The sequence below is a fragment of the Magnolia sinica genome, chromosome 11, assembly GCF_029962835.1.
Source record: "Magnolia sinica isolate HGM2019 chromosome 11, MsV1, whole genome shotgun sequence".
Lineage (NCBI taxonomy): Eukaryota > Viridiplantae > Streptophyta > Magnoliopsida > Magnoliales > Magnoliaceae > Magnolia > Magnolia sinica.
The window spans coordinates 62950855-62964488 of record NC_080583.1 but is presented as its reverse complement, the minus strand read 5'-3'; the positions used below and the strand labels follow the sequence as shown (position 1 = coordinate 62964488).

Here is a 13634-nt window from a genome sequence, read left to right as displayed (position 1 = left end):
ATAATGTCTTCGGTAAAAGGCGGCTCAGTCTCCTCCATCATTGCCTCGACCGAGGTCGGTATTTATGTGTGGTAGGCTTGGCGGATATCACCGATCTGACCTCGCGATTGCTTGAGTTCTGCCTTCCAGGGGCCCCCGTTCTTGGCTACCACCTCGGGAGCCTTTCCACGCCTCGTCTTCTCCAAAGTGTGACGCAACTCGGAGTCGACGGGCGTGGCAATTCCCGAGGTGTGGGAGAGCGCGTGGCTTGGCTGCCTAGGATGTTGCTTGGTTCTCTACGAGTCGACCGATGCTTGAGGTGGTGCAGAGACCTCGGTGGCTGCTCGTGCATTATCCCATGGTCGAGAGGTGGGTTTTGTCTCTCCAAGATCTGCATTATCCAGTTAATGTTACCGATCAATGCTTCAACTTGATATTCTGGAGAGATGAGCCGACCTCCTCGGTTTCGGGACCACTACACAGGGCTTCTAGGTGTGGAATCAGCCTAAAGTTGGGAAGTCAGATCTCCTTGGTCTGCGGACTGTTCCACTGGCGCAGGAGCAGTTGCAGCGATGGCGGCCAGAGCTCTCTTTCTTCCTTTCGCCATTATAGAAACTCAATAAGATGGGAACGGCTTTGATGTCATTCCCACAAACGGCGCCAAACTAGTGATGCAAAAATCCGGTCGATCCTTCTTTACCTCTTGCTAGCCGGAGTACTTGTGATTTATTGGAAAACAAGAGAAGACATTGGGGGCATCGATTAAGGCCGGGGACCCTCCGATGCCTAAGTCAGGTAGTTTCGTAGGAGTAGAAGAATCGAGATTGTTGTGTACCTGTACTCATGGCAACGCGTGTATTTATAGGTTTTTGGGGGTAGTGGCATATATGGCAATGCCTCTTGGAAGGTGAATGCGTATTACAGAAGGGATCTTCTTCCGGATGCGCCGTGGTTATCTCCCCAATATCCATGGCGAAGATATCGGGAAGATCTTATCTCAATATATTATAAGTATATCTATATTCCGAGGTGGTGGTCGATATCTGAGGCCGACTTCTGAGGCCGAGGTCAGTATCTGAGGCCGAAGTGATTTTTCAACCCTTAAGCAATCCAAAGTCTTCAACTCTATGTATCTAGTCAGTCCATTTTTACCCATAACAATAATAATAATAATAATATTATTATTATTATTATTATTAATTTGTGCAAAAGCCATTGGATAAAGATATTGGTTCAGGGCAGCAACAAATCTGTACCTAGACATGGATATACATAGAGCTTAGAGACAAATCAAGATCTACTCATGAACAATGATGTGAATCTGGCAATCTGCACTTAAAACAAAGTCCAGAAGTTGCAGAAACTACAACTTTGTGCAAGTGCGGGAAAGAATTTGCATAGGAACAAAAACTGATCTGCACAGGTTAGCGCATATAAAAGGGCAAGTCGCGGTAACCTTGTACGTGAAGAAATATGGATTTACAAAATGGAAGAATCTTCTTCTCGGTTGTTCAATGTTGAGAGGTCAGGATCTTTTTTCAAGTCAAAACCTCCTTTCTTACCAAATAAATTTAGTACTAACTTATCTCCATTCATATGCGATGATTTGGACAAATGTCCGCAGGGCATGAGTCAAATGGCCCTTCAATAATCAAAATAGCAGAAATCGTTTTATTAACCCTTTGAAGTACAAAAATGTCTAAACACGTCTAATAGAAAGTGCATAAAAGTTACCAATTAGCATTAAATACAAGACTAGAGTCTAGACAACAAGAATATCAAAGGCTTGAATGAATACAACTCACGGAAACTCATAGCATATAAACCAGGAGGCAGGAACATGAACCTATAATTAGAATTATTAAAGCTACACAAAAACAACACAGAATTCAATTGCATTAAGCCTTACCTGGATAGTTTTTCCTAATCCCATTTCATCTGCAATGAGACAGCGCCCACCCCGACGTAGACCAAATCTCAATCCATCTAGTTGAAATGGTAGCAACGCATTGCGAAGCATGGTAGGCAGCTTTTCATACAATACATCAACTTCATCATCAGCTAAATGGCTTGGAATACAGGGTATCCAATGATTCACCATAAAGGAATGTGAAAATTTTTTGACAACTGCAAGTGTTTTCCAAGGAATCTCTTGCAATTGAATTCCTGGGAACTTTTTTAGACACTTCAACACCACATCATAATCCTTGAGTGCATAAACAGAAGCCCTTCCACCGGATTGACTTTCCATAGAGCAAAATAGCCCAACCTAATAAAATTTCAAAACATATAAATAAGATACACCATCAACAACCAAAAAAAAAAAAAAAAAAAAAACAATAACAATAACAACCATGTCACACCACAAAATAGAAAATACTCTTTAAGAATGCAAGAGACGAAATTGAAGCTTACCGAAAAAGAATGTAGATTTGTGCCATACAACAACAAAATCTTTGCCATACATTGCATAAAATAACTAAATAAGTGAAACTCACATGCTTTCATTATGCAAATAAAATAAGTCAGAAATTTAACAATAGAAATCGTAATAGTAACTTAAATATCAACACAACCACCATTTTTTTATGGCAACTACCAATAGGGGAATGTTAATCCAATGTTGGGCCCAAAGTACCAGCTCGGATCAAATTCGCTTAACCACCAGAGACTAGATAAATGGCCATTCCTAGTCAGCCTCCTGCTCTTTCTTTGAAGAATTGACTTCATTGTGCCCTAGATCCTTGTATTGACGATCCTCCGCCTTCGAGAACACGCAGAAGTAGCTATCTTCATAGTCTTGGCTCAAATGAATAGGAGCACATAATCCTATTGCTTTCATCAATAAGTACCTCCATAGCTATTTCCATCTACTGCCACCATTGAAGTCATTACTAGGGTAAACACTCTGATCATATTTGCCCGGCAAACTATTAAATAGGTTTAGTAGGTGGTCCTTTCCAGCTCTAGATCTGAAAGAACTTTTGTTCCTGCATGAATCAACTCAGCTATGCACAAATCGGTCAAGGGGTCCTACTCACCTTCTAAATCAGACTTACGAATGAAAGCACAACTCACCACGTTGCTAACTAAGACATGCATAAGACTCAAGACATAATAGATAGATCACCACCAATATGTACCTGAGAATTCAAATCTCGTTGAATCAATTTCTTACAAGGAGAAGAAATCGATGCCTTCATAATTTGACTAAGCCTTTCATAATTTGATTGAGCCTTTCATAATTCAAGAACCTCTGCAAGTTGATTGAGCCTTTCATAATTCAAGAACCTCTGCAAGTTGATTGAGCCTTTCATAATTCAAGAACATTTGCAAGTTGATTGAGCCTTGCATAATTTGAGAGAAGAATTTGATGAACAATCTTCTCCAATCAAGATTCTGAATCTTTTGAGCAAAACCTCTGCAAGTTGATTGAATCTTTCAACCTACATTATTGAAATTTGTGTATGATAACCCTTATCAAATTTGTTAATCCAGCAGTAAGGTCTTCCCTCTCCCTTATTGGTTTTTCGTGAATTGGGATTCGACTATTATTTTTAACTTTGTTTTGATCCATATCGTTTGGATTCCATACAGCCTCTTCGTCAAGGTCTGAGACAGTTGATTCAATCAACTCTAAGATTGAGAGATTTATTGTTCATTCTAAAAATCCTAGGTATTACAACTCATAAACTTAAGTCTACTAATAATCTTCAATTGTTGAAAGCAGTTAAGATGTTTATTGGAGGAAAACAAAAGTTAGATTATATAGATGGCAGAAATAGTATACCAGAACCTGCAACGTTAGATCCTTCTTATGGAGCTTGGAAATCAAATAACCTCTCGTCATGTCCTGACTTCTAAATTCTATAGAACCAAAAGTTAATGAAGGCCTTTTCTTATTATCTATTGCCCATGAGATTTGGTTAACTGCTCATGAATTATATGCCAATTAGAATAATATGGCTCCATGAGATTTGGTAGACTTATATCCATGTCGGCTCGATACGGGTGTGTATCGGCCCATTATGAAAAATCTGCAATGTATCGGTGTGCATCGGCCCTTATTAATTAACCATTACTGCTCGTATCGATAGCAATATTTATGTACAAAGGTGGAGAAAACAGTGTGGTGTTAGGCATAAAAGGCTCAAAATCACACTATTTTCTCCACCTTTCCATTTCTTGCTTCTCCTTTCAAAATTTCTTCCGCAAGGAATTGTTTAAGGCCCATTTCCGACCACAACCACAGCATTTGCAAATATCAAAACAACATTTAAAGCATCGATTCGAAGATTTGAAGCTTGGTATCCAATTTTAGGAAAATTGAAAAGAAAAGTTTAAAAAAATAAAAAGTTTTTTTTTACCAAAATTTGGTTGAGTTGGTGCCATAACACCGAATCAATGAAATGTTGCACGATTTCATCTCAAATTGGTGTTTTTCTCAAATTTTTTATTCTGTTCTATTTGCCCTGTATTTTTTTGGCATTGTTTGGCAATAACTTTTAAATATATATATATATATATATATATATAGTTTTTTTACTAGAACCTTATCAATATAGTGTTGTAACACCAATTCGATGAAATGTTGCGTGATTTCATCTCGATTTTGTGCTTTTCCCATTATTTATTTTTTCTATTTTCGTTGGACTTTTTGGGCATTTTCTGAAAATAACTAAAAACCTTTTCGTTTATGTTTTTTATTAGAATGTGATTGATTTGGTTATATAAGACCAAATCGATGTAATAATGCATGATTTCATCTCGATTTTTTTTTTTGTGCAATTTTTATTTTTCTATTTTTGGGCATTTTTTTGAAATATTTTGAAAAATAAAAAACTTTTTTTTGTTTTTTTACTGGAATCTGATCGATTTGGTGCTATAACACCGAATAGATGAAACGTTGCATAATTTCATCTCATTTTGGTGTTTTTCCATTTTTTTTTAAATTTGTTTCTATTTTTACTAGAATTTTTCAGCATTTTCTAGAAATAATTTTTCAAAAAAAAAAAAAAAAAAACTTGTTAGTTTTTTTACTGTAATTTGATAGTTTTGGAGCTATAACACCAAATCAACGAAATGTTGCATGATTTTATCTCAATTTGGTGTTTTTACATTTTTATTTTTTATTTTTGTTGGAATTTTTGGGCATTTTCTAAAAATAATTTAAAAACCTTCTTTCACTGGAATTTGATCAATTTGGTGCAATAACACCGAATCGATGAAATGTTGCATGATTTCATCTCGATTTGGTTTTTTCTTTTATTATTTTTTTATTTTCGTTGGATTTTTCTGTATTTTTCGGATTTTTTTTCTCTTTTACTTTTCCAAATGGAAGCTTTAATGATGCTTGATCAGTGTTTTAAATCTATAGATCTACAAATTCAGGGCATGAATTGATTAAACTTTTACTTTTCAACATTCTTTTTCTATTTTAGGATTATTTTTTTGGGAATTTTCTTCAAAAAAATCGAAAATAATGTGAATGATAGATTTGATCTAGGTAAATCTTTTTGTTTTGAACATAGATCTACCAATTTTTTTATGATTTTTTTGTAAAATACTTGGACTTAGTCTTCAACAAAAGAATACATGATAATTGATACTGTTGATAGTATATATCAAACTATCAATATATGTCATATACTTCGGATTTACCACAAAATTCCTGAGCAATCTATATGTTACCAAATTATGCCTCCAAGATAAGAAATTACGTGAAAGTGCTTTTTGTGGGATGAGTATACAAAAATGGCCTCGTTTATTTTTTTTCTTTAAAAAGTAGTGAAGATCGAAACTCGTGGAGCCCATGTGGTATGTTCATGACATCCAATCCATTAAACATATGCGCCACACAATGGTCATAACACAAACAAAACATCAAGTCAATCAGATCATCAGATGGGCTACACTTAAATTGTGATATTTTGAATGGTGTACATTATGTTTTATGGATTGGCCCAACTTACAATTGGATCCACCATATTTTTTGGTTCCTATAATAATAATGTGAGACACATACCACATAGGCCCAATAACTTTCGATTTTATATTTTGTTGTAATGAAAAAGTAGAGGGCAATAATGTAATTTCTCCTCTTTAAAAGCACTGCCCTAGAATATCGGTTACTAGAGGCATTATTTGGTAAAATCCAATTCCTTGAGGAATTTTGCAACAAAATCCCTATATACTCATACTAATAGTCTTGAGGTCTTAAATTTGTTTTACACTTTTATCATTATGATTTAATTCATACTTCATGGTTGATATTTGATAGTTAATAGCCCAATAGTCGATAGATGGTCATATTAGCAATATATGATATCAATTTGTGACATATATTGATATATATCAACAATATATACCCTACAAAATCAACATCACACCTTACAAGAGGTCAACCTGACATGCAACATTCTTACCGAAGAATGGTCTAATACACCATTGAATACATTATCAAAACCAAAAAAAAAAAAAAGATAAATTCTTGGATATCTCATTTTTTCTTATTTTTCTAATATTTTATTGCACTTTTTTGCCTTCAAAAATCATGTCCAATACAAGCCCGATACCGATACATGATGTAGTATCGTATCATTTTTTTGTCAAGCCGATACGCTTGTCGATATTGATATTCAAAACCATGTATGGCTCAGATTTAAAATATTTACCAGGAGATTAAGACTATGAGACACGGGGAGTGTTAAATTTTTTTATTATTATACTAAGATGTGTGGTTTGTGCCAAGAATTATTTTTCCTAGATGATCTCCAATTTTCTTGTATAACCAATGCAGAGGTGTATAAACAGAGTATTGAGGGGGGAGGATCTTTGGGTTGTTAACGGGTCTTAGTTTTGATTGTTTACCTACTCTCCCTTCCCTAAATAGTGTCGCACCATACAACTATGGGACTAGCCATGTTTGAGAAATCTGCTTTTGTGATCGGGTTTAGAAATTTTAATAAAGCCAATACTGGACGAGGTAGAGGCACTGGTCGAGGAGGTCAAGATGCAAGCCATGGGTGTGGTCGTGGTGCAAATTGTTGTGTACTCATTGTGGCCGATATAGCCATATTGTTGATTATTATTGGGTACTTCATGGTAGACCACCTCAAAGCCATTCTGTTAATTCAGCTACTACAAATAAAGACTTTCCAAATATTGTTGGTGAAATGGCTCCATTGGCAAAATCATGCATGGTTCAACCAGCAAGGGATGTGGTTCATCTCTCAAAAAGTGAATATGATGCTTTATTAAAGAACGCCACCCAAAATAAGATCTCTTCATCTACATCTTTAGCTCAAAAAGGCAATGCATTCACTACTCTTCACACTGCTTTTGAGTCCAATCCTTGAATAATTGATTAGGGGGTACTGATCATATGACAGGTATAGTTGTTTCTTTTTCTTCGTTTACCTCAAATCCTCATTTAGGTCATGTGAAGTTAGCAGATGGTACCTTAACACCTATTAATTGAAAGCATATTGTTTCGGCTTCACCATTGTTCTCCTTATCTTTTGTCTTATTGGTCCCTAACATTGCTTCTAATTTATTGTTTATGAGTCAGATTACAAAGAATCTAAATTGTAGTGTGACATTTTTTCCTGATCATGGTGTCTTTTAGGATCTGAAGGCAAAGAAGTTTAGAGGTGGACTTGAGAAGGATGGGTTATACATTCTTCATTTGAATTCTTCAAATCAATTTAGTGTCTTGCTATTAAAAAAAAAAATTTTTAAAAAAAAAATTAAATAATAATAATAATAAGGATCTTTATCTTTGGCATTGTTGTTTTGGTGATTCTTCTAATTCAATCCTACGACTTTTGTTGCATCAGTCAGTTAAGTCTAATCATATCAAGAATTTTCAATATAAGGCCTGTGTTTTGGCTAAACATTATAGGTCTATTTATCCCTCTATGGAAAAAAGTGAAATAAAAAAATTTTCGTTGGTTCATTCTGATGTTGTATGGGGGCCAATTCCAAATAATTCTAATGGATTTAAATATTTTATTTCCTTCATTAATAATGCTTCTCGTATAACATGGATTTATTTAATGAAAAATATCAACGAAGCTGGTTCAATCTTCAAAGTGTTTCATGCTTGGATTAAAAATTAATCTAATATAAATATCGAAACCCATCATACTGATAATGTAAAAGAATATCTTTCTAATTCTATGTTTTCTAATATTCATGAGCATGGTATAAATTTTCAAACCACTTGTGCATATACCCCCAACAAAATGGTATTGTTGAAACCAAAAAGAAAAAATAGTCATCTTCTAAAAATTACTCGTGCTCTTCTCATCAATATGTATGTTCCCAAGTATCTTCAGTCAGATGTAGTGTTTTCAATAGCACACGCTACGTAGCATAGCATAGCTAAAACGCTACATAGCGTATGCTGGTAGCGTATTTCTTTGGTAACGTACGCTATAGGGCTGATAGCGTAGGCTACAATGGTGTCGCATGTAGCCTGGTAGCATACGCTACCTTATACTTTTTATTTAAGTTGTTTTTAACATGCGAATCTATAAAGAGTGTGGAAATGGTGGTGACTCATCTCCTTTCCATGTCGCATTATATCGGGTCAATTTGGACCATCCAAAATGTGGTCCCTATCATTGATAAATTATATCTTGATTATTACAACCATCAGATAGTCCTAACCATCTGAGTTTGTGCATTGAATTGTACGGCGGGGGGTTTTTACATGTTCTAAATGATATGAGACTCACAAATCACAATGCATCCACTCTTTATAAAACAAAAGCCATTCGACGGGGTTTCCAAAAACCCTACCTAACTCCAGCATTTGAGCTTCCGGCCCTAAAAAATTTGAGCGCTCAATTCTCTCAATCCACAAATCCATCTGGAGAAAGATTTTAGGGTTTGGATCGGGTAGACCAAAGGATCCTATAGCTAGATTTTCATAGCCAATGGACCCAAAACAGAGAAGAAATCAAAACTCCCCCAATTTGCATTTGTGTGGTTATGGGCCTTCAAATTTATTTATTTCTACTTGTTTTGGAAGAAACTAAAGGTTTGTAACTATTCACTTCAATTAGTTATATTTATTTCGGTTTTATTGATAAAATGATTTATTTAGGGTATATTTTGTTTTTGTTTTTTTCATTTTTTCCCTTTTTGGGTTGCCTATTTGACCTTTTTTTTTTTTGCATGAAAGTCAATTTTTTTATCATTTTTCCCTCTTGGGGATGTTAGCTCTATAAAATAAGCATGTTTCAGATATATTTGTTGCATACAAGACATTGTTTTAGCATATTGCATGGAAATGGCCTGACTATAGACATTGTTTTATATTATTTACCTTATTTTTCTATTATTTTAATTAAAAATAAAGTATCGTGTAGCTTACGCTACACGCTATAGAGGATTGAACGTTACGCTATTTACAACAGTGGTCGGATGTTGTCCTCACTGCATGTTATTAATCATTTGCCTACTACGGTTCTAGAGGGTCAAACTCATATTCAATATTTCTCAGCATTATGACCGATTCCTTAAATTTCATTACGAGCTTTTTGGTGTGTTTGTTATAAATTCAATACGAATCCTCATTGAGATAAATTGTCATATCGGGCTATTAAATGTGTTTTCTTAGGATATTCAACTTCCCAAAAAGGGTATAAGTGCCTTGATCTGGTAAGTAAAAAACCTTATATTTCTATAGATGACAAGTTTCTTGAAAATGTTCCATATTTTTTGAAAGATCATGAAGAGAACCAGTCAATGGTTCTTCATGTACCTATTCTTGACTTCGATCAAATTCAAATAGACCTAGTTCGAAGGTGCATGAAAGAAGGTACGTTCAAATAGCAGTCTTCCCATAGTCCACACAGGGCATACTTCTTTAAATCCATGTACTGATTGTATTCCTACTCGATTGCCCATTTATTTTGATCCATATTTAGATTTGTCTCTTAATTTGCCTATTGCTATTAGAAAAGCTAAAAGATAGTGTACTATTCATCCTATTCAACATTTTGTTTCCTATCATTCCTTGTCTCCTGAACACAATTCCTTTGTTTCTACTCTTGAGTGTTCTTCTGCTATTCCTAAAAATTATAAAGGGGCTCTAACTTCTCCTTTGTGGCGTCAGGCCACAGAGGAGAGGATTTCGCTTGAAAAGATTCATACATGGGAGATTACTAATTTACTTGTTGGTAAGACCTTGATGGGTTGTTGCTGGGTATATGCTCTTAAATACCATCCTAATGGTAGTATAGCCGGATATAAAGCTCATCTAGTTGTTAGAGGATCTACATAGACGTATGATAAGGATTATTTTGAAACTTTTCCTCATGTTGCTAAGATGAACTTAGTTCATGATATCATTTCTCTTACTGCTAATCTGAATTGTCGTTGCACTAGTTTGATGTTAAGAAATGCCTTATTAAATGGTAATTCGATTGAGGAAATTTATATGCTTCCTCCTAGTTTTACTCGAAATGGGGAGGAAAATAAGAAATGTTGTTCAAAAGGTAAAATATGAATTGAAGTCGGTCCCTCAAGCTTAGTTTGATCAATTTAGTGGAGCCTTGATTGGTATTGAATTTACTCATACTCAATCAGATTACTCAGTGTTCATGAAACAACGTATGCAAGGTATTATCAGTGTGTATGTGAATGATATTATTGTTATAAGTGATGATGGTAGTGGGATTTCTGACTTCAAGCTCTATCTGTGCAAGCTTTTTTACATCGAGGATTTAAGGCTGCCCAAATATTTTCTTGGCATTGAAGTTTCTAGTTCAAAGAAAGTTATTATTTTGTCTCAGCAAAAATATGCTCTTGATCTTTTGACTTCAACTGGCAATCTTGGTGTTGAACCCCTTGATTCCACATTAGAGCTTAATAAATTTTTATATATATAAAATAAAAATAAAAATAAACTTAGTGCTGACAATGAGGAGCTCCTTGATGATCCTCGCATGTATCAGCGAATGGTTGGTTGATTGATATATTTAACTACGAATCGTCCTGACCTATCTCATGCAATCAATCTTGTAAGCCACTCTATGCATGCACCTCTCTCCAAACATCTAGAAGATGTTTGTCACATACTTTGCTACATCAACTTCTCCAGGACATGGCAATCTATTTAGTTGTAATAATCATTTGAATATTGAAGGTTATCCAAATGCAAACTAGGCAAGCTCTCCTGATGATCGTTGTCCTACGACAAGGTATTGTACTTTTTTGGAGGAAATCTTGTTACATGGAAGAATAAAAAGCAAATCGTTGTCGCAAGATCCAATGTTGAGGCTAAATATTGAGTTATGGCGAATATTGCATATGAAATCTTGTGGTTGTAAAGCTTTGTCACTGAATTAGGTTTTCTGGTGACTACTCCTAGGCATGTACCGTGACAATAAAGGTGCAATTCACTTTCAATCCTCTTTTTCATGAGCGCACAAAATATTTGGAAGTTGATTGTCCCACAAAATATTTGGAAGTTGATTGTCATTTTTTCTCAAGATGTTACTACTGGCATTATTTTTTACTCCCTTTGTCAAGTCTACAAATGAACTCATTGATATCTTCACAAAGGTCCTCTCAATCGAAGTGAGAAGACACATTCACGGTAAGTTGGCCATGGCTGGTATCTATGCCTTCGCTAGTATGTATATATATGGGCTGTTGGGGCCCCTTGGCTTGGGCCGTGGGCCTCTGGGCCTATTAGTTTTATGTTATTTCGTAGGGTTTTTTTTTCATGTTTCCTATTTTGCCCTTGCCCTTTACTTAGGGATATTCTATGTAATTTGGCTTTTTTTAAGGTTTAATTTGGCATATTTTGTCTTAGAGATACAATGGGGACATCTAACCCTACTTGTCTTTCCCTTCATTCAAGGCTTTTCTACTCTACATTAATAAGATTTGGGTTAGAGAGCCAATTGCTCTCTAATCTCATTTTTCCCTAAACAACAAAAATAAAATTATATCAGTCAAAATTCAGTGGTGAAGTGAAATGATGTTGTTAAGAACATCCGTTCAATCTGATTTCCTAGTTATTCTTCATCCATGGTGAGGACCACAATTTGGACGATCTGGCCTGATGTATATTAATGCTACATTAATGGCTCTGAGTTGCGACCATTTGGTAGCACGGTCAACTGCACTTCTTCTGTTTCTTGGGCCTTAACACCAAATTCCAACCAGACATGCTGACCGTTTCCATTGCGTCAGTAGCTAACAGGTGAAAACAACTGGTCCTAATAGCTAACAGGAGAAAACAACTGCTCCTAATCGTCTATAAGCTGTTGGAACATTCAAAAAACCCCTAATTTCAACCATCGATGAAAATCACATAACAGAGAAGGTTGCTTACAGACGAAAGGCAAGCACCGATCTTCTGCAAGCACTCAATTTCTCCAGGGTAAGCAAAACCCTCCAACGGCTCCGGCATGATAGAGAATGCATCGGGGGCGCAGATCTCGAGAATGATGAGGAACATATCGGATGCGAGATTTTTAGGCTCCAAAGGAACCACAGGGATGGCTTCGGATAACCGATCCGAGATCTTGCGGCATCTGAAAAGCCTCCACACGTCTTGATTCGCGGAAGCTTTGGCAGAGGGGCGGTTAAGCTTGGCAAGAGCAGCGAGGCGGTTCGTTTCCGCTCTCTTTCTCTGCTCTTCCGTGATTTCCATCAATTCATAGAGAGAGATGTTAGAGTTTTGGAGGAGATATTTGAGAAGGATTAGGATTTGGAATGAGCAGAGATGAAGGAATTAGGGCAAAGGGCTTTGAAGTTTTTACAGAGTCAGAAGCCATGGAAAGCGATGAGCCTCTTTTCAAACGATGAAAACAAAAAAGGCGGGATGGTATGGGGTCTGGGCGCAGAAGTGGGAGCGGATCGCCTCGTGACCCCAGTCACCAGCAGGGATATCCCTGGTGGCAGGCACTATGGCCCCCCCCCCCCGTTATGGAAACGGGTTGGCTACCCGCTGACAGGGCTGGTGGTTGGTGCTCTGTGGGGACCACCATGATGTATGTGTTTCATCCGTTCCATTCATCCATTTTTACGTATCATTTTACAGTATGATACCAAAAATGTGGTATACCAAAATCTTAAGTGGACCACATTGCAGGAAACAGTGTTCAATGAGCGTCGACCATTAAAAAACATTCTGGGGCCATAAAAGCTTTGGATCAAGCTGATTTTTGTTTTTTTCCCTTCATCTGAGCCTGTATGACCTAATCAACATATTGGATGTCAAATAAACAGTACAGTGGGCCTTAGGAGGATTTTAATGGTGGATATCCAATCACTATTGTTTTCATGTGGTGTGGTCCACCTGTGATTTATATACCTCTCATTTTTGGTATCAAGCCATAAAATGATCTCTAAAAATGGATTTTTGGTATAAAGCCATAAAATGATATGTAAAAATGGATGAACGGAATGGATGAAACACATACATCATGGTGGGCCCCACAAAGCACCAACCACGGACTGGTGTTAGGAGGAGTAGCCAATCCGTTTCCCCCCGTTATGTGCGTGTTTTATAAAAAACATCCATCCATTTTTTCCAGCTCATTTACGGCCTGTTTGTCCGGACAGATCCATGGGATTAGGAGGGATGGGATGGATTTTAAGGAAATGATGGTGGTGTCAGTGGATTGATT

The 13634-nt window shown here is 36.3% G+C and overlaps 1 protein-coding gene across 3 annotated transcripts in view; it reads right to left on the bottom strand.

Annotated features, from left to right (window-relative positions):
* The window catches only part of LOC131219229 (uncharacterized), a 91798-nt gene extending 78910 nt beyond the window's left edge, over positions 1–12888 (bottom strand). For 2 of the 3 annotated variants that reach the window (XM_058214270.1, XM_058214271.1), the window contains exons 1-2: positions 12335–12888; positions 1889–2248 (exon numbers count right to left, since the gene is read on the bottom strand). In XM_058214270.1, the coding sequence (XP_058070253.1) occupies positions 1889–2248; positions 12335–12655 (681 nt within the window). In that variant the 5' untranslated portion in view covers positions 12656–12888. The remainder of the gene's footprint in view (positions 1–1888; positions 2249–12334) is intronic. The other variant, XM_058214272.1, reaches the window with a different exon arrangement.
* Positions 12889–13634: the final 746 nt, after the last annotated feature.